Genomic DNA, 26,729 nt, shown 5'->3' with positions numbered 1-26,729 from the left:
CCCAGAAGGATTGATGGCCTAGTTTGATACTTTCTCCAGAATTTATGAGGCAACCATTTTGCAATTGCAACCTTTCCCTATAAAGAAATGAAGCAGTTTGCCCTATAATCAAAACTATATATTTTTCCTTACTGTATTTAGAAAGTGTAGCTCTGTACAGGTTGTGGTTTTTTTTTTTTTTTAATCTATCTAGCACAATACTTAGCACATAATAGAAACTCAATTTTAACACTTGTTGACCTGAACTGAGGCACTCACACAAGATTATTGTTTTCATGGCTCTCTTCCACCAGGCAAGTTAGTCTATACTGCACTTTCCCCCTGTGGGAGGTTGTTAGGAACAACCACTTGTAATATTTCAACTTACTGAGGAGCAAATGCAACATATTGAGGTTAGACGTGGAACTCTCTAACCTCTGATTGAAATCAAGTCATCAGGTGTGCAAATGCATGAAATCTTGAAGCGCACAGGTCCAAACTTCCTAGTGCCAGTTTCCGTTTGGAGTTTGGTCTGTTCTTTTCAGAGGACTTTTACATCTATTATCACGATGGACTTTGACATAACCCTGTGTGTCATAACCAAGTGTGTGGGGTAGGAATAGATGTGAAATTCCAACAGATACAACTGTGAATTTGGCCTGTGAAAGAATGAAGGCCACAGTGTGAATAAAAGGGTCTCTTTGTCCCATTCTCATTACATTATATGTTCACTCATAAGCTTCTAATGGATCTTTTGTTAATTTTTCAAAAATTGTATTTATTCCGTCCCAGGTGTTCATTGAGGCACTAGGACTACAGTGCCTGTCCACAGGACAGACAGGATCCTGCTCATTTACTAGGGATCTGTTGACTGGAGGTGCTGCCTCCTGGGGCGCCCACTATAGTGCTAGGCAGTGGGTGGGCCCTCACTAGATAATTTTGCTGCTGAGTAAGGTTTGGGAGCAAGTCTGTCCTCTTAGGCTGATAAGCAGATCTAGTGGGATTTTATCAAGTGCAGACACATGTCTGTTCATTTTTTAACATCCTCATTATTAATTTTACTGAGAGCCTTATTGGAACAGAGTTGCTAAAACAGTTTTCTAAGATCCTGCGCTCAGTCATAGAACTACAATTTTTTTTTTTTCTTTAACAATAGAAGCATTACTTAAGTATATTGAATCTCTTTACCAAAGTTTGCTTGGGGCATTCTTTGTAAAAATTAAAATTGTTGAAAGTTTCTAACCTCAGAAGGCAGTGGTCTACCATTCATACCTTGTTAGAAACATGTGAAACTGTGCAGGCAGAAGAAGAAAACCCATTGCTTTTATAAAACACTTTGAAGAGAGTGTCTTTTGTCAGAGGGCTGAGTTGACAAAGTAAGAATACTGACTGTGATCTCTGTGAGTAAGATCCTTTCTGGGACAGCAGGAGCCTTCTCTGTAGGTAATGATGGTGATTGCTTTGAAATGTGCCCCTGAGAACAAGGTGGAAAGACTTCAGAGACTGGGTTTTCTTTTAGACCAGCTGCTGTTGTAATTGTCATTTGGCGAGCTGTGCAAGCTTAGAATAAGGATTTGGGTTTCTACTGTAAAGATCAGCAAATGAAATCTTAGTTTAAATTAAGACTTCTACTTTTTAAGATGAGTACGTTTTCCACATGAGCAACGAATTTGCTGAATCACTGTTTGGAGGGTCATTAAAACTGACACCGTCATTTTTCTTGATGTTTATATTCAGATTTTTTGCTTTCCCAATTATAGTAACATCGGCAACAGGAGTTACACAGAAGCATCACCAGATGACGCATTTGGTTTTGTAATAGGAAAAACTTTCAGCCTTAACGTTATTGAATGAATGCTAGAGACTACAGCTAACATGGGAATATGTCATCCTCTTTAAAGAAAAAAAACTAAAGAAAAATGTAATAGCAGTGAAATGTAAAGATTTCGGAATTCTGGAAGGAAGATCTTTTTTAAAAATCACCTGACTACTAGAGTTAATTTTTTACCTAGGGCATAGGGCTGAGTAGACTATCTGTTTAAAGCTAATAGTTTATATTGTTAAAATAGATTATTGTCACTTGCAAAGACTGATTAGTGGAAGGATATTAAACATGAAGTTATTGAAAGTTGCAGTTCTCAAGCCTGCAGTAAATCTGTGGTATTTTTAGTGTTTGCCTACGCCAGTTCAATAGGATTTAGAAAAGACAACCTCTTAATGAAAATCCTTTTTGTAAAGTGAGATGAACAGGTGTATAAGGCTTCAAAACTATATTGTTTCCTTTTCTTTTGTGTGTTAAGTAAGAATAAAGGACATTGAATATTCTCTCATTCCCTCCACAAATTATTTAGAAAACCTTCTTGGGCTTACTGCCAGCTTTTGGCTCCTTTTGGTAATGGAAGCCAGATGCTACACAACAGGAAATAAACTTCTTTTTTTTTTTTTTTTAAAGACCAAGAAAGACTTTTGTCTTTAAACTAACAGATGAAGTAATATCCTATTATACAGTGTGACTTCACAGATGCTTTCTTGTAGTTGAGACTTGTTTCGCCAGAATTCTATCCTACACATCCAATGAAATATTTAGAAGACTGAGACTTCAGGTTACTGAGCCAGGCTTGGGTTTTGTTTAACTCAAAATAAGGATTGCGATAAGGACAAGTCTCAAATTCTTCTCTGTTGGATGTTTACTGCAAGAGTGCTATACTTGGCGTCTCTTCTGCGGCAGCAGGAACAGGAAAGGTGCTCCCGGCTGACATTAAGTAACATGGGTAGTTTCCTAACTGAAAGAAATAGCTGTAGATGGTCTCAAATTAGTCTTGCTTCTGAAAGAGGTTTTGGCTCAGCTTTTGGTTGCTGGATAAGAATATCTTTGGTAAGTCTCTGGTCTTTCCCAGTGAGGAGTTACTCACCACTTTATAGCAGGCCAGGAGAGACTTAAGTAATGTCTAGGTAATGTTTGCTTTGTCCTTAATAATTCAGCATAGTGGTTCCTTTATGGGGCTGTGTATACACATTACACACGCTATGAGTGTAAAATAATTATTTCTGGAAATCTCAGCTGTACGTAGTTCCTTTTTCATTTACTGAAAACAAGATAGCAACTTGCCTGGGGTTGTATATGCTTTCCCTGGCAGCACAGGCAGTAAAAGCCAAAGAGCTCAACTCTAGTTTCTCATTGTCATCTAGGAAAACAAGCAGACTGAGGTACTCTGTACCTTAGACAAAGATGTGGACATCCCTGTCAAGAAAATTAAAAGTGTGTGGATGTGGATAATGGAGAATCGTGATGAGGGTGAAAGTTAGAATCTGTTGACAGTGGTTTCTCATTTGCTTATTATGACTCACCACGTGGAATTGGTCAGATCACTTCTTAGCATCTTTCTGCTTCTCATTTGAAAATCTGGGTTAACTACCTTGAAAAGATACAAAAAATTAATTTCAAATGTTTGAACAGTTTGTAAAGGGTTTGATGTCTTGTGAATACAAGATATTATTTCATAGACTTGGTATATGAAGTCTTAAGTACATTAATAGACATTGTTAATATTTAAATCACAAGAGAATGTATTTTGACACTGATCTACCAACAGTATACTGTTTTATTTTAAATGGGTGTAAAATGTTTTAAAATGAGCTGGAGTGGTGTTTCGTGGGTTTTGCTGCCTTGTTTTTTTCCTTCTGAGGGAAAACTAACCAACCACAATGTTAATTATGCCCTCAAATGGCCGCTACCAGGTAACAAAAGTTGCTTTCCAGTTACCACTTATTCTAGGTTAAGCTGTAATATTGGTTTAATGAATTAAATGTTAAACCTTGTTTGTCAACCTCTAAAAATTGTTTTAAAATCATATGTGGTGAGGTTCCCTCTTTTGATAATAAGTGTAATAAGTATATTTTTCGACACTGGGTGAAATGACTTTCCAACATACTTAGAATAAAACCTAAACTTTCCTTACCATGGCCGATTTCTGTAGTCTGAACCATACCTACTCCTCCAGCTCCCGTACCACTCTCCCCAGTGAGCTTCTGTCACACTGGCTTTATGTTGGGCTGCTGTTGTTCAGTCACTCAGTCATGTCCAACTCTTTGTGACCCCGTGGACAGCAGCACGCCAGGCTTCCCTGTCCATCACCAACTCCCGAGCTTGCTCAAATTCATGTCCATCAAGTTAGTGATGCCATCCAACCATCTCATCCTCTGTCATTCCCTTCTCCTCGCACCTTCAGTCTTTCCCAGCATTAGGGTCTTTTCAAATGAGTCAGTTCTTCGCATCACGTGGCCAAAGTATTGGAGTTTCAGCTTCAGCATCAGTCATTCTATTGAGTATTCAGGACTAATTTCCTTTAGAATGGACTGGTTGGATATCCTTGCAGACCAAGGGACTCTCAAGAGTCTTCCCTAACACCGTAGTTCAAAACCATCAATTCTTCGGTGCTCAGCTTTCTTTATAGTCCAACTTTCTCATGCATACATGACTACTGGAAAAACCATAGCCTTGACTAGACGGACCTTTGTTGGCAAAGTAATGTCTCTGCTTTTTAGTAAGCTGTCTGGGTTGGTCATAACTTTTTTTCCAAGGAGTAAACGTCTTAATTTCATGGCTGCAGTCACCATCTGCAGTGATTTCGAACCTAAAAAAATAGTCTCTCACTGTTTCCCAATCTATTTGCCATGCAGTGATGGGACCGGATGCCATGATCTTAGTTTTCTGAATGTTGAGCTTTAAGTCAACTTTTTCACTCTCCTTTTTCACTTTCATCAAGACGCTCTTTAGTTCTTCCTCGCTTTCTGTCATAAGGGTGGTGTCTGCATATCTGAGGTTATTGATATTTCTCCCAGCAATCTTGATTCCAGCTTTGTGCTTCATCCAGTCCAGCATTTCTCATGGTGTACTCTGCATATACGTTAAATAAGCAGGGTGACAATATACAGCCTGGACGTACTCCTTTCCCGATTTGGAACCAGTCTACTGTTGCTTCTTGATCTGCATACAGGTTTCTCAAGAGGCAGGTCAGGTGGTCTGGTATTCCCATCTCTTTCAGAATTTTCCAGTTTTTTGTGATCCACACAGTCAAAGGCTTTGGCATAGTCAATAAAGCAAAAGTAGGTGTTTTTCTGGAACTCTCTTGCTTTTTCAGTGATCCAGTGGATGTTGGCAATATGATCCTGGTTCCTCTGCCTTTTCTAAATCCAGCTTGAACATCTGGAATTTCACAGTTCACGTACTGTTGAAGCCTGGCTTGGAGAATTTTGAGCATTACTTTGCTAGCGTGTGAGATGAGTGCAATTGTGCGGTAGTTTGAATATTCTTTGCCATTGCCTTTCTTGTGGAATGCAATGAAAACTGACCTTTTCCAGTCCTGTGGCCACTGCTGAGTTTTCCAAATTTGCTGGCATATTGAGTGCAGCACTTTCACAGCATCGTCTTTTAGGAGTTGAAATAGCTCAACTGGAATTCCATCACCTCCACCAGCTTTGTTCATAGTGATGCTTCCTAAGATCCATTTGACTTTGCACTGCAAGATGTCTGGCTCTAGGTGAGTGATCACACCATCGTGATTATCTGGATCATGAAGATCTTTTTTGTATAGTCCTCTGTGTATTCTGGCCACCTCTGCTTAATATCTTCTGCTTCTGTTAGGTCCACACCATTTCTGTCCTTTATTGAGCTCGTCTTTGCATGAAATGTTCCCTTGGTATCTCTAATTTTCTTGAAGAGATCTCTGGTCTTTCCCATTCTATTGCTTTCCTATATTTCTTTGCATTGATCATTGAGGAAGGCTTTCTTATCTCTCCTTGCTATTCTTTAGAACTCTGTATTCAAATGGATATATCTTTCCTTTTCTCCTTTGCCTTTTGCCTCTTTTCTCAGCTATTTGTAAGGCCTCCTCAGATCACGATTTTGCCTTTTTGCATTTCTTTTTCTTGGGGATGGCCTTGATCACTGCCTCCTGTACAATGTCACGATTCTCCGTCCATAGTTCTTTAGGCACTCTGTCTATCAGATCTAATCCCTTGAATCTGTTTGTTACTTCCACTGTATAATCGTAAGGGATTTGATTTAGGTCATACCTGAATGGCCTAGTGGTTTTCCCTACTTTTTTCTATTTAAGTCTGAATTTGGCAATAAGGAGTTCATGGTCTGAGCCACAGTCAGCTGCTGGTCTTATTTTTGCTGACTGTATAGAGCTTCTCCATCTTTGGCTGCAAAGAATATAATCAATCTGATTTTGGTATTGATTATCTGGTGATACCCATGGGTAGAATCTTCTCTTGTGTTGTTGGAAGAGGGTGTTTGCTATAACCAGTGCATTCTCTTGACAAAACTGTTATTAGCCTTTGCCCTGCTTCATTCTGTACTCCAAGGCCAAATTTGCCTGTTACTCCAGGTATCTCTTGACTTCCTACTTTTGCATTCCAGTCCCCTATCATGAAAAGGACATCTTTTTTTGGTGTTAGTGCTAGAAGGTCTTATAGGTCTTCATAGAACCGTTCAACTTCAGCTTCTTCAGCATTACTGGCCAGGGCATGGACTTGGATTACTGTGATATTGAATGGTTTGCCTTGCAAATAAGCAGAGATCATTCTGTCATTTTTGAGATTGCATCTAAGTACTGCGTTTCAGACTCCTGTTGACTATGAGGGCTACTCCATTTCTTGTAAGGGATTCTTGCCCACAGTAGTAGATATAATGGTAACCTGAGCTAAATTCACCCATTCCAGTCCATTTTATTTCACTGATTCCTAAAATGTCGAATTCCTAAATTGCCATCTCCTGTTTGACCATGTCCAATTTTGATTCATAGACCTAACATTCCATGTTCCTATGCAATATTGCTCTTTACAGCATCAGACTTTACTTCCATCAGCAGTCACATCCACAATTGGGTGTTGTTTTTGCTTTGGTTCCATCTCTTCATTCTTTCTGGAGTTATTTCTCCACTGTTCTTCAGTAGCATGTTGGGCACCTGCCGACCTGGGGGGTTCATCTTTCAGTGTCCTATCTTTCTGCCTTTTCATACTGTTCATGGGGTTCTCAAGGCAAGAATACTGAAGTGTTTTTGCCAGTCCCTTCTCCAGTGGGCCACGTTTTGTCCACTCTATTGTTCCAGTTCTGTTGTTTTCCTCTGTTTCTTTGCATTGATCTCAGAGGAAGGCTTTCTTATCTCTCCTTGCTATTCTTTAGAACTCTCCATTCAGATGTGTTTATCTTTCCTTTTCTCCTTTGCCTTTTGCTTCTCTTCTTTTCTCAGTTATTTGTAAGGCGGCCTAAGGCAAAATGGTTGTCTGAAAATCTGTTTCTTTTTCTTGATGGTTTTGATCACTGCCTCCCGTGTAGTGTTACAAACCTTCATCCTTAGTTCTTCAGGCACTCAGTCTGTCAGATCTAATCCCTTGAATCTATTTGTCACTTCCATTGTATAACTGTAAGGGATTTGATTTAGGTCATACCTGCATGGCCTAGTGATTTTGCCTACTTCAATTTAAGTCTCAATTTGGCAATAATTGTTCATCATCTGAGCCACTGTCAGCTCTTGGTCTTGTTTTTCCTGACTGCATCGAGCTTCTCCATCTTCAGCTGCAAAGAATATAATTAGTCTGATTTTGGTATTGACCATCTAGTGATGTCCATGTGTAAAGTCATCTCTTGTGTTGCTTTAAGACAATGTTTGCTATGTCCAGTGTGTTCTTTTGACACAATTCTGTTAGCCTTTCCCCCTGTTTCATTTTGTACTCCATGACCAAACTTGCCTGTTACTCCAGGTATCTCTTGACTTCCTACTTTTGCATTCCAGTGCCCTATGATGAAAAGGACATCTATTTTGGGTGTTCATTCTAGAAGGTCTTGTAGGTCTTCATAGAACTGTTCAGCTTCTTTGGCATTAGTGGTTGGGGCATAGACTTGGATTACTGTGATATTGAATGGCTTGCCTTGGAAATGAACAGAGATCATTCTGTCGTTTTTGAGACTGCATCCAAGTACTGCATTTCGGACATGAAACTATGAGCCATGTTGGGCCGTACAGTGTGCCAGTTTCTTTCCCGTCTTAGGGCCTCTTCCTGGCGTTTATGTGTTAAGATCTTCCCTCTCAAGCTTTAGCTAAAACGTCTTCTAAGAGAGACTTCCATCATGACCTCCTTTCTAAAGTAGAAAATCCTTTGTGCCTTATCACAAAACCTGGAGGGTTTTTTTTCTTCTCTGTCACATAGCACATCCAATTGATTAACAAATCCTTTTAGCTCTACTTTCAAAACACATCCAGTATTTGACACCTCTACTCATCTCCATCTCTGCCACTCTAGTCTAAGCCACCACAATCGCTCACCCAGTGACTGCAGTATCCCTGTCACCCTGCCGCCACCTTAACCCTTTTGGCCAACTTAACCCAACAGCCTGAGTGGAGCTGATCAAAAGCCTTCACGTGGTTCCATTTCACTCAGTGAAAACCAGCATCTTGATCTCCGTAGTTTGGCTTTAACAGCTGGCCATCCTTGGAAGCCCTCTTTGTCTCCTGCTGCCCCAGCCACAGAACGCACACAGACACACGCAGTGTGCTCAAGCCTCATCGGCTGCAGTCCTTATTATCGCCACTCATGCTTCCTCCCAGGGTCTTTGCTCTTCTTCTGCCTCTGCCTCGAATGCTGGTCTCCTCGGTAGATCTATGTGAGGCACCTATTCAGTCCTTCACATCTGGAGTCTAATATCCCCCTTGTTGCCTGTTCTTAAATTTCAACCTCCCATATCCATACTCTTCCTTCCTTTTTTTTTTTAAAGCATTTTTTTGCTATCTAGTATATATTTTCTCATGCTGTTTCTCCCATGAGAGTATAAGCTCCATGAGGGCAGGGAGTTAGCTGAGTTCATTTGTAGATCCCCAGAATGATGTTTGGTATTATTGAATATATGCATACATGTATGGATGAATAGTGTTTATAACAGTTTTCAAGTTTATTTACTTATTTGCTGTCTGACTTCCCCTGTACATCTGGGAGTGTCAGGAAAGCAGGAACTTGATCCGTTTATTCAGCATTCTAGCCAAATCTTAGCATGGTGTCTAGCAACAAAGCAGCAGTATAGTTTGTGTGGTAACTCAGTCATAGCTCACACTTTCATTGCGCTTATGGCAGTCAGCAACAGTCATTGACTTGTGAATCAATGAATAATAATAACTTTGCCTGTGTACTGCTGCTTAGTTTGTGAAGTACTTCCTTGTGTACTATTTCATTTGATTTTCACAATCATTGACAGGACAGTCATCTCTCTACACAAGAATACTAAATGTAGGGATGTTTAAAGTCACTCTGTTTAAAGCGTTCACTTGGTAAATGGCAGTCAGAACTGAACTCCAGATTTTCCTACTCAGTTCAGTGCATTTTCCACTGTTATCAAAGGACCTCTCCAACTTACTATGCAGAAAAGTGTTTCAGGTACCTATGTTACAACTATTGTCCTTTTTTGTATCAGTGAATTTTTGTTTCTGGGATTGTGTGTAACAAAACTCATGCTGTCGTATATGCACATATGCCTAAAGAGTGTTGAAAAGCGAGGTTTAAAATGGAAATATGGTTCTGTGTTAAATGAAAGTCTGAGCTATGACTGAGTTACCACACAAACTGTTCTGCTGCTTTGCTTATCTAGGTTGGTCATCTTGAAGAAGGAATGAAAAGTAATAGAAAAAATGAGAGAGACCTGTGGTAGTGTTCTTATCACTGATGTCATTTTCCTTTTTTTGGCTTAAGTTTTAGTGCACTGAGAGGGCCAGGGTCTGTCACACACTTGCTTTGACAGTTGTATTCATAGCAGCCAAACTCATGGGACTTGAGGTTTGCCTGTACTTTGGCAGCTAATTATGATCTGAGGTGTCACAATGCTGAATGATCATTCCTAAACAAACGAATACACCTCCATAAAGTGCACCACTATTCTTGACGTCTTGTAAGAGTACATCGAGAGTACCGTACCTGGTAAAAGGCCCCATTGTCACTGAACTTAAGTAGAATCTGGGTTTCCTTCTGTGCCATTCCATCTTCCCCTGGGATCTAACTCAAACTTTATACATTGGGTTGGGTTTTAGTTCATTCTTATTTGAAGCCCTGGTTTATGTAAAATGTTGAAATGAGATCATTTGCACTACCTTAATAAGATTTGCTTGTTGTGCTAGATCTCCAACTTGCTGCTGAGCTTGGGAAGACATTACTGGATCGAAACACAGAGTTGGAGGATTCTCTTCAGCAGATGTACACAACCAATCAGGAGCAGTTACAGGAAATCGAGGTAATTTACTTAATGGGGGAGTTACTTTTGAGGTATTGGCTGTCTCTGCTCTTAAACCAATTGTATTCTACTAAAGTAACACTTGCAATTAAAAGTAATGTTTAATTTATAATGTGGACTTTTTTAGTATAAAGAACCATGGAAAGTGTATAGAGGTTGATTTTTACTGTCTTTAAGCTTTCTCAGTACATAAATCTGCTATGATGAAAGACATTTCTCTCTACCCCCTTGGTGAAGTAAACTTAGAAGTAAATGGTCCAGTATTTACCAATATGTGAAGCAAAGTAAAGCTGTGAATACTATATTTAGTTTTTTATTTTTTTCTTTTAAAAATGAACTATGTAATATTTAAGATTTGCAAAGAGGTACAAGAGAAAAATACAGTGGGTATCCTTATACCCACCAACCAGACTGAGAAAGAAAATTGTCTGTTGAGACTCCCTCTGTAAACCCTGCTTGGCTGCATCCCCTCCCCTTAACCAAACACCATCCTAAATTTGATGAAAATTTTTAAAATTGTAGTACCTGATTTCATAATATGAAAGATGCTAGCTTAAGGCTTTAAAATGGAAGTGCTATCTTGTAAATGGTCCCATTAATGTAGCCCAGCTCTGTGTAGGCCAGGTGACTGTAAAGATGATAGATATGGATATTAACCAAACAGTTGTCCATCAGAACATTGCATGCCCCAAACTACCCTCCCACCTTAAAAAAGTCTTGCGCTTAAATTGTAACTCCTTCCCCTCAAATTGATACAGTAGAACCAGGACTCTTATAAGTCTATGTGCAGGAAAATGTAGAAGACCTTAGAACACAGAAACCATTCGTCATGGTCAGAACTTACTAGGCTCTGATTATATACTGAAGCAGGTGCTAGAAATGCAAAGTAGAATGACATAGCCCTTGACTTCAGCCGAAATTACAGATTTCCGTTTTTGAATATGAATAAACCTGTCGTTAAAACAAAGACAAATTTATCATCTCAGTATTCTTACTTTTACATGGTGATCATAATTAAGATGCATACAGTAGATTCCCCTCCCCCGTCTCAGGATTTATGAATTTAGCCCATGATGTGACAAAATATGCTTTTATAATTCTAGAAAGGTGTACCTTGTAATGGTATTGAAGTCATCAGCTATCATTTTAAGTATATTCTATATCAGAAGAGCATAGAACTTCCCATACCTAAAGTTGAATTTATTACTCATAGAATTGGGCAGAAAACTAACAATGCAGGAAAACCAAGCATTTTTAAACTGTGATATCCAAGTGTCATACATGGTCAAGAAACTCATTCCTGTTTTGTTTCATGGGCTTTGTTTTTCAACTGATTGGAAGATTTCATAGAGTGGTCCCAGGGCATATACCTGAAGATTATCATATACTGTGTGGTACATTAATTTGAATTTGGGTAGAAACATAGTCTTAATACCTTGTATTGGTGTTTTCCATGTAAGCACTTACAAATCACCATAACTGAATACTGTAGTGAATACTTATTTTAGCACATCTGCCAAATACAGATTTAAAAAGTCCAAATATTTGTACAATTAGAGAATGATGCCTATTTGTTACTGTAAGGATTACAAACACAATTGCTTTATGATCTAAGTTTCCTGTCTTTCTACTTTTGTTTTCTGTGGTTATTGAAGATGATTAAACAATTAAAAGAGATCATTGACATTCTGAAAAAAATCCAAAGATCTTTGAGATTCTCCAAATCTATAAATAACACTCCACTAATGTCTTTTGTAAGATTTTTTTTTTCCTTAAAAAATGTCTGTATTCAAGCTTTCACACAGATGTGGTACTGTGGCCCCAGCAGTCACCTCTCCCCAACCCCTGATTCTTATAAGATATTGAAAAGGATAATAGAAATGTAAGTATCCAGGTCAGACCTTAATGATTAAATAAATATACAATGAACTATATGTGTTAATATAAAGCTAATTGAGTAAGTTTAGCCTGGAGTACTTCTAGAAACACTTCCATAGATCTCGTTTCTGTAGTGGAGCACACGGGTCCAGTGGTTCATAGACCAAGTATTGTAGTGTTCAACATTTTACTCTTTATCCAAACCTATTTTTTGAGTAAGAACAAAGATTTCTTCTCTGCCATTATGGTTGACTTTTTTCTTTCTTTCTCTTTATAAATGGCTTCCTGAAAGTCAATAAGGAGTGGGATGAAATGGAGATGAAATGACAATTCTGTCTAAACCCACTTACCAGCCAGGGGCCTCCTACAGACTAGACTTACTGCCTGCTCGATTTATACCTGTGTCCAGGCAGACTTGCAGATCACGACAGACTTCCAAGATCTCTGTCCAATAGTCTATACCACGGGTGGCCTGAACACTCGTAAAAGTAACCAGGCAGCTGAAGAACCTAATTCTCTACTACATGATGACCCATGCAGTGTGTATAGTGTCTCTTATCATTGTACCCTTGGAGAGCCCCCTAAACTTTATAAGGACTCTTCCTTTCATTCAAACCTGATGTCTTTTTTTCTCTTTTAAGTAAACTTTAGAAAAAAATATGCATACAGAAAAAAACACAAATGCTAAGTCAGATAATTTTCATAAACATACCCTTGCAGCCAACACCCAGATGAGAAATGAGAAAGTGGGCTTCCTTGGTGGCTCAATGGTAAAGAATCTGCGTGCCGGTCCGGGAAGATCCCACATACCGTGGAGTAGCCAAGCCCTGTGCCACAGCTATTGAGCCTGCGCTCTAGAGCCCAGATGCCACAACTGCTAAAGCCCACTTGCCTGGAGCTTCTTGTGCTCTGCAACAAGAGAAGCCACCACAATGAGAAACCCATGCATTACTGCTCTCTGCAGCTAGAGAAAAGCCTGTGCAGCAATGAAGACCCAAGACAGCCAAAAATTTAAAAAATAAAACAATTAGAAAAAAAAGAAATAAGGACATTATCAGCTCTTCCAGTCACCACCCCCACTAAGCACCACTCTAATACCCTTGTATTAGTTTAGCCTATCTTTGAACTTTACATAAATGGAGTCACTTGTACAAGTTTTAAACTAACTTTTTAGAATGTTCATTGGAAATTTTCCTGATTGGAAAAGTAATACATGATCATATTTTAAATTTAGAAAATATATTGAAAACCAAAAAGGAACCTCTCTACCAACCCAGAGAAATTTTAAATCAGCCAGAAAATAGTCCTGGAACAAACTACTCAAGAGTGGATGAAGAATGATGAGGAACTGGTGAAAATACTAGGATAAAATCCCCAAAACTGTGACTCATTATGGAAATAGACAACTAGGAAACTGGCAAAGGATATTTTCTCAGTAGAACTACAAGTATGCTCTCAAAAGCTGTTCGTGGGTTTCAAACAGTCCTCATAAAAATTGATCAGTATTTTGTTAGGCATTGTGTCTTTTAAAAAAAAAATAACCTTTGAAACTAATGATTGGCTCCAGAGATGCCTATGTAGCCTGTGTGGCTTTTATTCAGCAACTAATTTTTCAAGATTCCAGAGCAAGTTTTTTTTTTCTTGGCTGAAGAGAAGGAGAGAAGCTTTGGAGAATAATGAGATCTGACACCATCAAACACATTTGGATTCTCTTAAAGTTTCTGACAGTTGTGTGAGCAGCCTACAGCCTTGAGTAAACTGCTGGAAACCTGCTTGGAAACCTGCATTATCCCCACAGGAGTCAAAGGAGTCTGGCCTTAGGGGCCCTTATTTCAAGAGCTCATGTCTTCCTTGAAAATTTTAAAGCATTTTGTGCTTCCCCTACTACATTTATCAATATTCTACTGTGTATTATACTTATTTCTTGATTCGTTCTATTCTCCTTCTCTCCCCGCCCCCCTTACCTAACCATTTTCCACTGCAACTTTGAAGGCTGTTGCTGTGTTTATTCATGGTCTTTCAAACATAGTAGATGATAAATGAGTACTTGTTCAAATCAGTATCTTAACAGAGGACAGATAAGCAGTTTACAAAGCACTTCCAATAATTCCTAAATGTTTCCACCTCTGGAGATTTTGAAAGGAAGTGGAAGGAGCTCTGACCTCAGTGTTAGAAGATTCAGACCTAAACCCTCAATTCCATACCAAATAGCTAGACTTTCAATTCAGTTCAGTCCAGTCACTCAGTCATGTCCGACTCTTTGTGATGCCATGGACTGCAGCACGCCAGACTTCCCTGTCCATCACTAACTCCCGAAGCTGGCTCAAACTCATGTCCATCGTGTCGGTGATGCCATCCAACCATCTCATCCTCTGTCGTCCCCTTCTCCTCCCGCCTTCAGTCTTTCCCAGCATCAGGGTCTTTTCAAATGAGTCAATTCTTCACATCAGGTGGCCAAAGTATTGGAGTTTCAGCTTCAGCATCAGTCCTTCCAATGAATATTCAGGGCTGATCTCCTTTAGGATGGACTGGTTGGACCTCCTTGCAGTCCAAGGGACTCTCAAGAGTCTTCTCCAACACCACAGTTCACAAGCATCAATTCTTTGGCACTCAAGTTTCTTTATAGTTGAACTTGCACATGCATACATGACTACTATGGAAAAACCATAGCTTTAACTAGATGGACCTTTGTTGACAAAGTAATGTCTCTACCTTTTAGTAAGCTGTCTGAGTTCGTCCTGACTTTTCTTCCAAGGAGTAAGTGTCTTTTAATTTCATGGCTGCAGTCACCATCTGCAGTGATTTTGGAGACTAAAAAAATAAAGTCTGTCACTGTTTCCACTGTTTCCCCATCTATTTGCCATGAAGTGATGGGACCAGATGCCATGATCTTAGTTTTCTGAATGCTGAGCTTTAAGCCAACTTTTTCATTCTTCTTTTTCACTTTCATCAAGAGGCTCTTTAGTTCTTCTTTGCTTTCTGCCATAAGGGTGGTGTCATCTGCATATCTGAGGTTATTGATATTTCTCCCAGCAATCTTGATTTCAGCTTGTGCTTCATCCAGTCCAGTGTTTCTCATGATGTACTCTGCATATAAGTGAAATAAGCAGGGTGACAATATACAGCCTTGACATACTCCTTTCCCGGTTCGGAACCAGTCTGTTCTGGTTCCAATCAGACTCCTTTGTTATTCCATGTCCAGGTCTAACTGTTGCTTCTTGACCTGCATGCAGATTTCTTAAGAGGTAGGTCAGATGGTCTGGTATTCCCATCTCTTGATGAATTTTCCACAGTTTGTTGTGATCCACATAGTCAAAGGCTTTGGCATAGTCAGTAAAGCAGAAGTAGATGTTTTTCTGAAACTCTCTTGCTTTTTTGATGTTCCAATGGATGTTGGCAATTTGATATCCTTTTCTAAATCCAGCTTGAACATCTGGAAGTTCACGGTTCACATACTATTGAAGCCTGGCTTAGAGAAGTTTGAACATTACTTTGCTAGCATGTGAGATGAGTGCAATTGTGCAGTAGTTTGAGCATTCTTTGGCTAGATTTTAGGCCAGTGAATTACCTCTCAGATCCTGTTTGCTCTGCTGTGTAATGGTGATAAGAACGCTTGCACGACATTAGCACAGGGCTGTTGTGAGGTGATGAAATGATATATACACTTATATATATGTAAGTGTATATATTTTGGACAGTATGAATTGTTGCCCTGTTGATCCGTGTTTCAAGAATTTTAGTAATGAAAGAATCTTAATTCTGAAAAAAATAAATCCTTTTCAATTACTGGAAAGTAGATCTAAAGTAGAACAAGCAAAGCTTTTTATAATGAGATTATAAGTGGTTTTTATTTTCATATTTCATACTTTTTAACTTTTTCCTAAATTTCCTCCAAGGGAAATGTAATATTTTAATTAGGGAAGAGAGGCTTTTCAAAGGTAGTGGAAAACATTTCTTCAGTGTTACAGAATGTCATTTTGATACTAAGTTCAGAGGAGTTGGGCTGTAATCTTTAATATAAGGATAATCCCAACACTACATAAAAGCCAAATTTCCATTCCATTCCTTATGAGTGTTTGGCTGTGTCTATCTTTTCCAGCATTCCAGGTCAGGTTCTACAGTTGCAGATAGGTGTTAATATAATCCTTCTGGCCTTTTTCAAAAGTTTGCCTCAATTGTAAAGGCAGCCTACTTATAGCTTTTTCCTATAACCTGAACCTTATACTCCTGAAATGCGTATACTCCTTGAGGTGACATTTTGTACATATTCTAAGACGTTTGGGAGACAACCCACGGAACTTAAACTTTGATACTCTTGCCTTTAAGTTGACATTTTGCCTATGATTTTGCTACCCCCATGTTCCCCTTCTGCCACTGTTTTGCTTAAATATCCCCTCATCACTCTCCCCTGTTTAATATGGCAAATACTTGCGTACTCAAGCTCTTTTTGGCACTTGGATTTTAGGATCTCTGCAGTCCAGGCAGATTCATTTGAGGCTGTGATCAAAGATTCTGAATTGAAAAAACCAAAACATAGGAAGCATAGCCATGCCTTTAAATGAAGGGTAGAAAATAAGGGTAGAAATAACCCATTTCCTTGTAGAATTGGAAAAATTTCATTAAATACTAATTTGACGTTTTAGAGGCCAACCTTAAAGCAATGTCTGACTACGTGGATTCTGATTCTCTGGTCTCATATCACTTGTTGCTGAGAGGGCTCAACATTTTTCTTAGAAGTTGCTGACCAGTTTAGGCAGACTCCCTTGTTAGGTAATCTATCACAGAGTCTTGGAGAAGTGAAGGGCTTTTCTGATTAGCTTTGATTTAATAATAATAATAAGATTAAACTCCTACTACATGAAAACAAGCTCCCTGCCAGTCTTCAGATTGTTCTTAAAGCCAAGTCACCTAAAACCAAAATATCACAAGTTCTTCCCAAACGGTTTCATTGTGTTTTCCCACCACCCACAGATTTTTATATATCAAATAAGGGGGACCTACTGTAGTTTTCTAAACAGCCTCTTTGTACTTATTTACATACTGAATTGCTTCCTTTATCCTGGCCACAAATCTAATTTGAACATTGTATCTTTAAAAAGGTTAAATATCTTGGGGCCCATGTAAGAGAGACTTGTTAAAAAAAAGTCTGTTTCAGATTGGTGGAGCATAGCTGTGCCATGGGGAATAAACACAGAGAAATTATCTGTAAATAGAACTGGGGGGAAGAATTAGTAAATAACCAGGGCCTCTTCCCAAAAGGGCTATAGCCAAAGCTCTTCTTAGCCTCTCTGAATGATCCTCTCAACATCCAGCAGTCTGAGTTGTGGTACCAGGCGTGATAAGCTATTGTGAAGAGAGGTCTAGAAATTGTCAGTTACCAATATTTTTTTAGTCCCTATTGTGGATCAAGAATTGTGCTAAATGGACTAGATATATAAGAGGCTTCCCTTCTTCAAGGAGGATTAGAAAGACATGTTAACAAGTAAGCAGTTTGGTGGTTTATTAAGTGCAAAGTGTTTTGAGAGAAATTATTCCATAACATCTTACGGAAAAACCCAAACAAACTTTTTGGCCAACCCAACGATAGCGTCCTTTGGGAGTGGTACCACTTTAAATGGGGTGGCCTAGAAAGGCTTCTGAAGCCTTTATGTTTGCATGGAGGCCTAAAGGATAATTTTTTAAGTCTTAGCCATCTTTATGCTATGGATCCCTTTGGCTTTCTAGTGACTCTTTGATGACCCTCTTAAAATACATAAAATACACAGAATTACAAAGGGAATTGGTTATATTGAAATGACTATAAAAATACTGAAAAAATAAATTTCTGATATATTAACATGTGTTTATTAATACATTAAATATCAAAATCAAATGGTAATCTAAAAATTGTAATTTCAAATAGTGATGAAATGAATCAGGATTTCTGCAACCACTGTCATGTGATAACTGTGGTTTCTGGAGGTGATGAACTCCTAAGGATTCCTCATACTACTGGTGGTTTGTTGCTTCCATTCCTAATTGAAGAAAATGCTAAATTTCAGTTAGAAGTTAGTGAAAATGAAGGTATAACTTTTCTTCCAACCAAGTTCTTGGATCCTCTCAATTCTACCCAGGGACCTCAGGTCAAGAACTGCTGGATTAGATGAAGCCAGCCAGGAAAAGTGAGGCCCTGGGAGAGGGGAGAGGAGGATGACAAAGGCCCTAAAAGGAAGAGCGAGCTTTCCTTAGCGTGAGACAACTCCACAATTTCAAGATAAAGTTAGCCCCTGAGTGTGAAATAAGGACTACAAATGAAACTAGAAAAACCATTAAGAGACAGGCAAATGTTAATGCTGAAACATAACAGATGATATTAAGGCATTGTTGGGGTTTTTAAAGGTATGATTTGAATTGTGGTTAAAATGAAGTCTTATCACTTAGAGATATATAAATATGTATATTTAAGCTGTCTTGGATTTGCTTTAAATTGACTGGGGCTTGGGGGAATAGAAGAGATGAAACAAGACTGTGTACTGACAGTTGTTGAAATTGGATGATGTGATGACGGTTTGTTAGACCATTTTTTCTGCATTTATTGTATGTTTGAAGTTATCCATTTAAAGTTTTTAAAAATGCAGTAGATAAGCCATCTGTAGAGAGTATTTGTGTGGACTGAAAATTTAGGAAGGAGCACTCACAATTAAGTAGTATATGAGGGCTTTCCTGGTGGCTCAGACAGTAAAGAATCCACCTGCAATGCAGAAGACCCAAGTTCGATCTCTGGGTTGGGAAGATCCTCCTGGAGAAGGGCATGGCATCCCACTCCAGTATTCTTGCCTGGAGAATTCCATGGACAGAGGAGCCTGACAGGCTACAGTCCATGGGGTCGAAAAGAGTTGATTTCAAGGAATTATGACTGTAGGAACATGTCACAGTATAACATGATAAAGAATGGTGTTGTGATGCAGTTAAAATACAGCCTAATTTTATTGAATAATTGCAAGTTGTTCATTGTTGATCCAAGTGAATGTTTATGTCTCCTAGACCCATGAGAAAGAGACATTGGTTTGGAGGAGGGGAGGCTTCCAGGATTTTCCATTTCTGAGATCAACATTTTTCTAATAAGTGTGATCCACAGACCACTTACACTAACATCATCTGGGGTTTTTACTAAAAATGCAGAATCCTGGTTCAATCCCAGTCTCATGGACTCAATTTTAGGGGAAAGGGGCCCAGGTTCTTATACTTTTATAAATCCCCTAGATGAATTTTAGCACATGAAAAGTTTGAAAACTTAACTGTAAATAAGAATGAAATAGCTGCTCTTATTGAGCAGTTTTACATTTGCAAGATGGCATGCTGAACCCTTCCCCAGGTGATGAAGAAATTTCACCTTAGAAAAACTGAGTTACTTATAGGAGTCATCCAACTGGAAATGGCAAAGTGGGACTCCAAACCAAATTCCAACCCCACAGCCTGTGCTCTTAGCTACTCTACTGCTGCCTCCCGTCAGGCCATCTCTCTCCTCTGGTCCTCTGTCCACCAAGACTTCCATGGGCACTGGCCTCCCACCTGCTCTTTAGGGGCAGATCCTAAGGAGGATGTGAATAATCCAGTTACTGGGCAGTTATATCTCTTGTTGTAAATTAATAATTAGTGTCTGGTCTATGCTGCCTGCAATGCAGGAGTTGCAGGTTCGATCCCTGGGTCTGGAAGATCCCCTGGAGAAGGAAATGGCAACCCACTCCAGTATTCTTGCCTGGGAAATGCCATGGACAGAGGAGCCTGGTGGGCTACGGTGCAGTGGGTCGCAAAAGAGTCAGACATGACTTAGTGACTAAACACACACTCGCTGTGTATTAGACTTAGATTTTTGTGAATTGTCCCAAAGAATACTTGAAACCTTTGTTGTTTAGTCGCTAAGTCATGTCTGACTCTTTGTGACCCCGTGGACTCAGCACACCAGACTCCTCTGTCCTCCTCTGTCACCCGGAGTTTGCTTAAGTTCGTGTCTATTGAGTCAGTGATGCTATCTTAATGATCTCATACTCTGGTGCTCTCTTCTGCTTTTGCCTTCAGTCTTTCCCAGCATCAGGGTCTTTTCCAATAAGTCTGCTCTTCGCATCAGGTGGCCAAACTATGCTTCAGCTTTAGCATCAGTCCTTCCAATGAATATTCAGGGTTGATTTTCTTTGGGATTGACTGGTTTGATGTCCTTGCAGTCCAAGGGATTCTCAAGAGTCTTTTCCAGCACAATTTGAAAGCATCGATTCTTTGGCGCTCAGCTTTCTTTATGGTCCAACTCTTACATCTGAACAGGACTACTGGAAAAAACCATAGATTGACTATACAGATCTTTGTTGGCAAAGTGATGTCTCTGCTTTTTAATATGCTTTCTAGATTTGTCATAGTTTCCTTCCTCAGTCATGTCCAACTCTTTGTGACCTCATGGACTATAACCCACCAGGCTACTCTTTCCATGGAATTTTCCTGGCAAGAATACTGGAGTGGGTTGCTATTTCTTTCTGCAAGGGATCTTCCCAACCCAGGGATCAAACCCAAGTCTCCCACATCTCCTGCATTGCAGGCAGATTTTTTATTGCTGAGCCACAGGGGAAGCTCTACTTGAGAGCTTATAATTGACATAAAGCAGCCTGCAGCATGTCTGCAGCTGTTAAACACATTTCTATATTGTAAATCTTTTTTCCACTCCAGTGTTCTGAAGAGATTGAACACATTCCCTCAGTGACGGGAACCCACCAGGACATTGCCAGCCAGAGGGAAGGGTTAAGGGCACACCTCTAGGAGAGACTGGTGGGGATTGAGGGAGTGGAGTGAACAGGCTTTCACAGGGGCTATGCCTTGTGCTCATTCCCTCTCATTTAATACTTTCAGTCCTACAAAGTGAAAGTCGCTCAGCTTTGTCTGACTCTTTGAGACTCCATGGACTCTACAGTCCATGGAATTCTCTAGGCCAGAATACTGGAGTGCATAGCCTTTCCCTTCTCCAGGGGATCTTCCCAACCCAGGGATCAAACCCAGGTCTCCCACATTGTATGTGGATTCTTGACCAGCTGAGCCACAAGGGAAGCCCAAGAATACTGGAGTGGGTAGCCTATCCCTGCTCCAGCGGATCTTCCCGATCCAGGTTGAGTCAACCGGGGTCTCCTGCATTGCAGGCGGATTCTTTACCAACTGAGCTATGAGGGAGGCCCCTTCAGTCCTACAAGGTAGGTACTAACTGATCCACAATTCATTTTAAATTCGGAACCTAAAAAGCTCTATAAAAACAAGGTTTTTTTTGCCCAAGTGCAGCAAATTCATTTGACAGCAAACCTTCACCTCAACTTGCATGAGGCTTCCTGTAACCTTCACTCATACTCTCTGAGGAGAGCATTACATCTTGATGATAGGGCTTTGCCCAGCCCTCACTGAGGATGGTATAAAGTGTGTGTTGTCTTCCTAAAATTCAAAGAGTTTTCCCAAGCATTCTCAGCCAAGAGTTTCAGGGGTATGAAAAGATATGAGAATGAAGTGTTTTCTCAACACATTGCTACTGACCTGTGTAAATAGGTTTGAAAAAAGACCTCAAATACTTTTTCAACCCTGCCACACTGGCATTTAAAGAGCCCATTGAAAGTCATGTAGCCTGTTCTTTGAAAGAAGTCCATTAGCTTTGCAAATACTTAACAGATGTGTCTGAAGATCCTCCGGAAAGTATTTTTAAAGTTGTGTCTTCGGTTTGTTACCATTTGGTCATTGGTAATGCTTCAGACTTAGCTTTTGCCTCTTTCTGGTTGTGCCCCCAGAGAAATATTATGACTGTTTCATTTGGAATAGATACAGTGTTTCATGGTCTTCAAGTGGAGTCCAGTGGCAGGGGGAGTCAGGGAGATGTGGGGGGTAGGGAATCAAGGTAATGTGGCAGCGAGGCGTTAAAATTGTGATTATTCTCCTTTATCCTCGGCCAGTTGGAAAGCACCCTTAGCAAAATAAATAATCTGGCAGATTTCTCACAAATAAGGAGGATTATGGTGACAACATTCTCACAGAATTAAAAATATTGTTGAATAATACTAAGTTAAAGTATCTTTTTCTGGTTAAGTCAATATTTTTTTCCCCTATTCTTTGTCCAGAATATCTCACCTAGAAGAAAGAAATCAAATATTTTTCAAGCAAAAATCATCTAAAATCCTCCCTCTTAGGCTTTCCTTATTTCTGTAAAATATATTTTTGCTTAAACTTTGATGATGTGTTCCAAGCTTTTTCTCTTGGGGATTGTCATGTCTTGCCTGGATTTTCCTGTCAAATATTAATTTTATGTGTGTGTTGTGCTTTATAAGAGTAGGCCAGCCTAAAGTGTATTTGGTGAGCTTTAGGGGAATGAAACATAAAGGACGGCCTGTACTCCGCTCCTTTTAAGAAAAGTAGTTCAATTGAGATTTTAAGTTCTTCATTTCGTAAAATAAACTTGTGGTGTTGTGGTATAATGAAAACTATATATTTGACCTTTATCCCCATGTCCTGAATCCCTTGGCATTTCCTGAATGATAGAATGAGACTGGTTGCCAGAGGAGCCGACCACATGATTAGAGGGTTAGAACTTTCAGCCCCGTCGCCAGCCTCTACAGAGGGGTCAGGGACTGGAATCAAGTTTGTTCACCAGTGGCCCATGATTTAATTAATCATGCCTATGCCATGAAGCTTCAGTAAAACTCTGAAAGAAGACTAAGGGGTTTCCAGGGAGGGTGGTGCCTCTGAGAAGAATAAAGCTGTAAGTAAATCCCCTTCCCAAGCTCTCTTGTTGTTTTAGCAGATTATTGAACCTGAGGGGAGGTCATGGGAATTCCCAAATTTATAGCTATTTGGTCGAAAGGACGGGTGGTCCCTAGGACTTACCTCTGGTACCTGAATTGGGGGCAGTTTTGCGGAACCGAGCCCTTATCACTCCAGGTAGTGTCAGAATTGAATTGCAGGATACATTCTGTATTATACCTGCATACTGCAGGTATCCTACGTGTTTAATGTGTAACCTGGTCACGATTATCTCTTCCAGTATCTGACCAAGCAGGTGGAGCTTCTGCGGCAGATGAATGAACAGCACGCAAAGGTTTATGAGCAATTAGATGTCACAGCGAGGGAACTGGAGGAAACAAATCAAAAGCTCGTTGCTGACAGCAAGGCCTCACAGCAAAAGATTCTGAGGTATATTTTTTAGAATCCATTGAAGAAGCCCTAGGGGAAGTCATTTAGTATAAACTAGAATAGAACATGGCTGTAGTGGGTTCAGGTCAGTATGGGGTAAGCTTTAATTTAATTCTCTATGGAGAATAGAGATTAAATAGAAGTCTTTTCCAATTACAAAAGCCCAGTTTGAGTGGTTGCCAGCTAAGCTCTCCTCACTGCTTATGCTTTTAATTTAATATGACAAGCTGCAATTGGCTTCTGTCTGTTCCTCACAGTCTGACTGAAACAATTGAATGCCTGCAAATGAACATTGATCACCTCCAGAGCCAAGTGGAGGAGCTGAAATCATCTAGCCAAAGGAGAAGGAGCCAGGGGAGGCATGACCAGGAGAAATCGGCCCCCAGCTTCTCGTCTTTGAAAGAGCTGTATGACCTCCGCCAGTAAGAGCCCACCTTCCATTTGCAAGCAGGAGAACATCTCGTGTCATTGGCACATTCTGGATCCCAGTAGATTAAAAGTGCCCTTTGAGGAAATGCCACTTGGCTGTCAGGCCGCCAGTGGTTTGAACAAAACCACTTACACATACAAGTGATAGTTGCTGCTGTTGTTGTTGTTTAGTCCAGTTGAAATTTCAGTAAAACAAAATCCAGGCAAGCAGAAGGCTTGTTTTTTTTCTTGCCTGCAGAAAAGCCTTTTACAATTTAGACTTTGGAGATTGAATCTTCATTTAAGAACTATTTCTTGAATACCTGTGGTAAGGCAGGTGCTATGCCAGATGTGAGGAGTGGTGAGCAAAACAGACATAGTTCCTGCCCTCATGGAGCTTTCGGTCTCAGGAAGAGGCAGGTAGCACATAAGTATAGTTACAAGTTGCCCAGGACTCTGACCAGGCGAGAGACCAGCTCATGCATTTGGAGGGCCTCAGCCTGACTGTTCATCAGATCGCCATCAGGCCTAATCAGAATCTCTAGGTGTGAGTAAAAGGCTATTCAGGTGATTCTGATGTATGTTCTTGGTTTAAAATCACTGCAGCAATGGTTCTCAATCTTAGCTGCATATTATGACTCATAGGAAGAGCTTTAAAAAATACAAACCCTCTAGTCCATGTGGCAGACCAGCTAGGTCAGAATCTGTGGGGGTGGGACCCAGGCGTCAACTGTTTTAGGACTGCCCAGGTGATTCTAATCTGCAGCCAAGACTGAGCACCACTGGCTGTTGTGATCTCCTTGAACAGTCTCAATCATACTACTGGTCTTTGGGAATGGATGTTCTGTAGCATTTTTAATGTTTTAAAAAAAATTAATTACAAAAGTTGTGTTTTCTTCCATGTGTTGTCAGTCTCACACATTCATTTTAGCCACTGCTCTAGGGTGGAATAGGCAAAAAATCAGTCATATCACAGCTCCTCAAAAATACGTAGTTGGAAAAAAATCATCAGCCTCCCTCTTTGCATTCTCAGTCGGCCTGTGTAAGAGTCTTTCAATATTTCCCCCAGGCACTTCGTGTACGATCATGTGTTTGCCGAGAAGATCACTTCCTTACCAAGTCAGCAAAGCCCCGATGAGGAAGAAAATGAGCATTTGAAGAAAACAGTGACAATGCTGCAGGCCCAGCTGAGCCTGGAGCGGCAGAAGCGGGTGACCATGGAGGAGGAATACGGGCTGGTGCTGAAGGAGAACAGCGAGCTGGAGCAGCAGCTGGGGGCCACGGACGCCTACCGAGCCCGCGCGCTGGAGCTGGAGGCAGAGGTGGCCGAGATGCGGCAGATGTTGCAGGCGGAGCATCCTTTTGTGAACGGGGTGGAGAAGCTGGTGCCGGACTCTCTGTTTGTCCCTTTCAAAGAGCCCGGCCAGAGCCTGCTGGACGAGATGCTCCTGACGGTGCCCGAAGCGCACAGGAAGCCCCTCAAGCGTAGTAGCAGCGAGACGGTGCTGAGCAGCCTGGCGGGCAGCGACATCGTGAGGGGCCACGAGGAGACCTGCATCCGCCGGGCCCAGGCGGTGAAGCAGAGGGGCATCTCCCTTCTGCACGAGGTGGACACACAGTACAGCGCCCTGAAGGCGAAGTACGAGGAGCTGCTGAAGAAGTGCCAGCAGGAGGAGGACAGCCTGTCCCACAAGGCTGTGCAGACCTCCCGGGCTCCGGCCAAGGACCTGGCTGCCCTGAACGCCCAGCGCACGCCCAGCACCCTCAGCTGGGTCCCAGCCTCTGTCACCCCAGAGCCCATCAGCTCCCCCACCACCTCGACGCCGCCAGAATACAAAGCGCTTTTTAAGGAGATCTTTAGTTGCATCAAGAAAACTAAACAGGAAATAGATGAACAGAGAACCAAATACCGATCTCTCTCCTCTCATTCCTAAGTGAACCACCGGCTCCAGGACTAACTGGCCTGCTTCCTGTTACCTCTCTCTCCCACTCACACAGTTTGTGTCGACCCCAAAGCCTGATGTTGCTCCTGATGTTGGCCTCGTTGCTTTGCTTATTTATTAGCAAATGTATAGAGTGAGGAAGGAAGGTGCTCCCTGGTGGCAGGTGTATAATCCAGTTCGTTTAAGCTCCTCAGGAAATCCCATGACAGACTGGCCTCTGGCTAGCGCGATGATTAGGTTGCAGTTCCTTGAAAAGCCGCAGGGCCAGTGGAGGGAGGGTCTGTGCCCCTGGAGAAGCAGGCCTGGAGTAACTGTAGTATATAGTATATATAATATAGTGTATATTATATAGGGGAAATGGCAGAGGTGAAACAACGCCAATGCAGTTCCTGCTGCCTTCTTGCTTAACTTCTCGAAACTATGTAGAAGTTAGACGGCTGCCACATGAAAAGGTCTTTCACAAACACTTGGATACTGTGAATTCATGAAGAAGAATGTTCAGGAGAAAGCAGGGGTCCCATCCAAAGCAAATGGCATTAACAAATACTCCAAGCCTTTGAGTTCATTACATCTGCTACCAGTGGAACTGTGACTGACGGGTAATCCTAATGTATCTCAGTCCAGCTGAATACCAAATTGAAAGGGCAGGCTCTGGTTGGCCCAGTTAGCTTGTTAGCAGAGCCCTGGAGGGCCTTCTCCCCACATTCAAATGTTTGTACTCAAAAGCTATAGTGGCTAGGATAGGCAAATCATTCTTTTCTTAAATTCACAGTAAAGGGGCAAGATGGAACCCTCACCCCCACTGTGCTGTCTGAGCTGGCTAGCCCACTGGTCTCAAGCTGCTCCTACTCACTTCCTACCATTCCTGTACATGTTTGTGACTTGCTGCAGAAATGCCTATCTGCCACTTTATATTAAACAGTGTTGATGTCCTGACTGTGGAAATACACTTGTTCTCTCACTTGCATACTTTTAATTTAAAACTATTTAAGAAAACTGAGTTCCATTTATTGTATATATTTTTCTAAAAACCAAATAAAATTACCTATGAAAATGAA

General features: G+C 40.7%; 1 protein-coding gene across 1 annotated transcript in view; it reads left to right on the top strand.

The window, feature by feature from the left end:
- Positions 1–26,729, top strand: part of CDR2 (cerebellar degeneration related protein 2) — a 28,478-nt gene extending 1,749 nt beyond the window's left edge. Inside the window, exons 2-5 of the mRNA NM_001046383.1 lie at positions 10,146–10,258; positions 23,172–23,320; positions 23,578–23,742; positions 24,798–26,729. Coding sequence (NP_001039848.1) covers positions 10,146–10,258; positions 23,172–23,320; positions 23,578–23,742; positions 24,798–25,662 — 1,292 coding nt within the window. The 3' untranslated portion in view covers positions 25,663–26,729. The remainder of the gene's footprint in view (positions 1–10,145; positions 10,259–23,171; positions 23,321–23,577; positions 23,743–24,797) is intronic.

The sequence above is a fragment of the Bos taurus genome, chromosome 25 (assembly GCF_002263795.3).
Source record: "Bos taurus isolate L1 Dominette 01449 registration number 42190680 breed Hereford chromosome 25, ARS-UCD2.0, whole genome shotgun sequence".
In the NCBI taxonomy this organism is placed as follows: domain Eukaryota; kingdom Metazoa; phylum Chordata; class Mammalia; order Artiodactyla; family Bovidae; genus Bos; species Bos taurus.
This window is presented reverse-complemented; position numbering and strand designations above follow the sequence as displayed.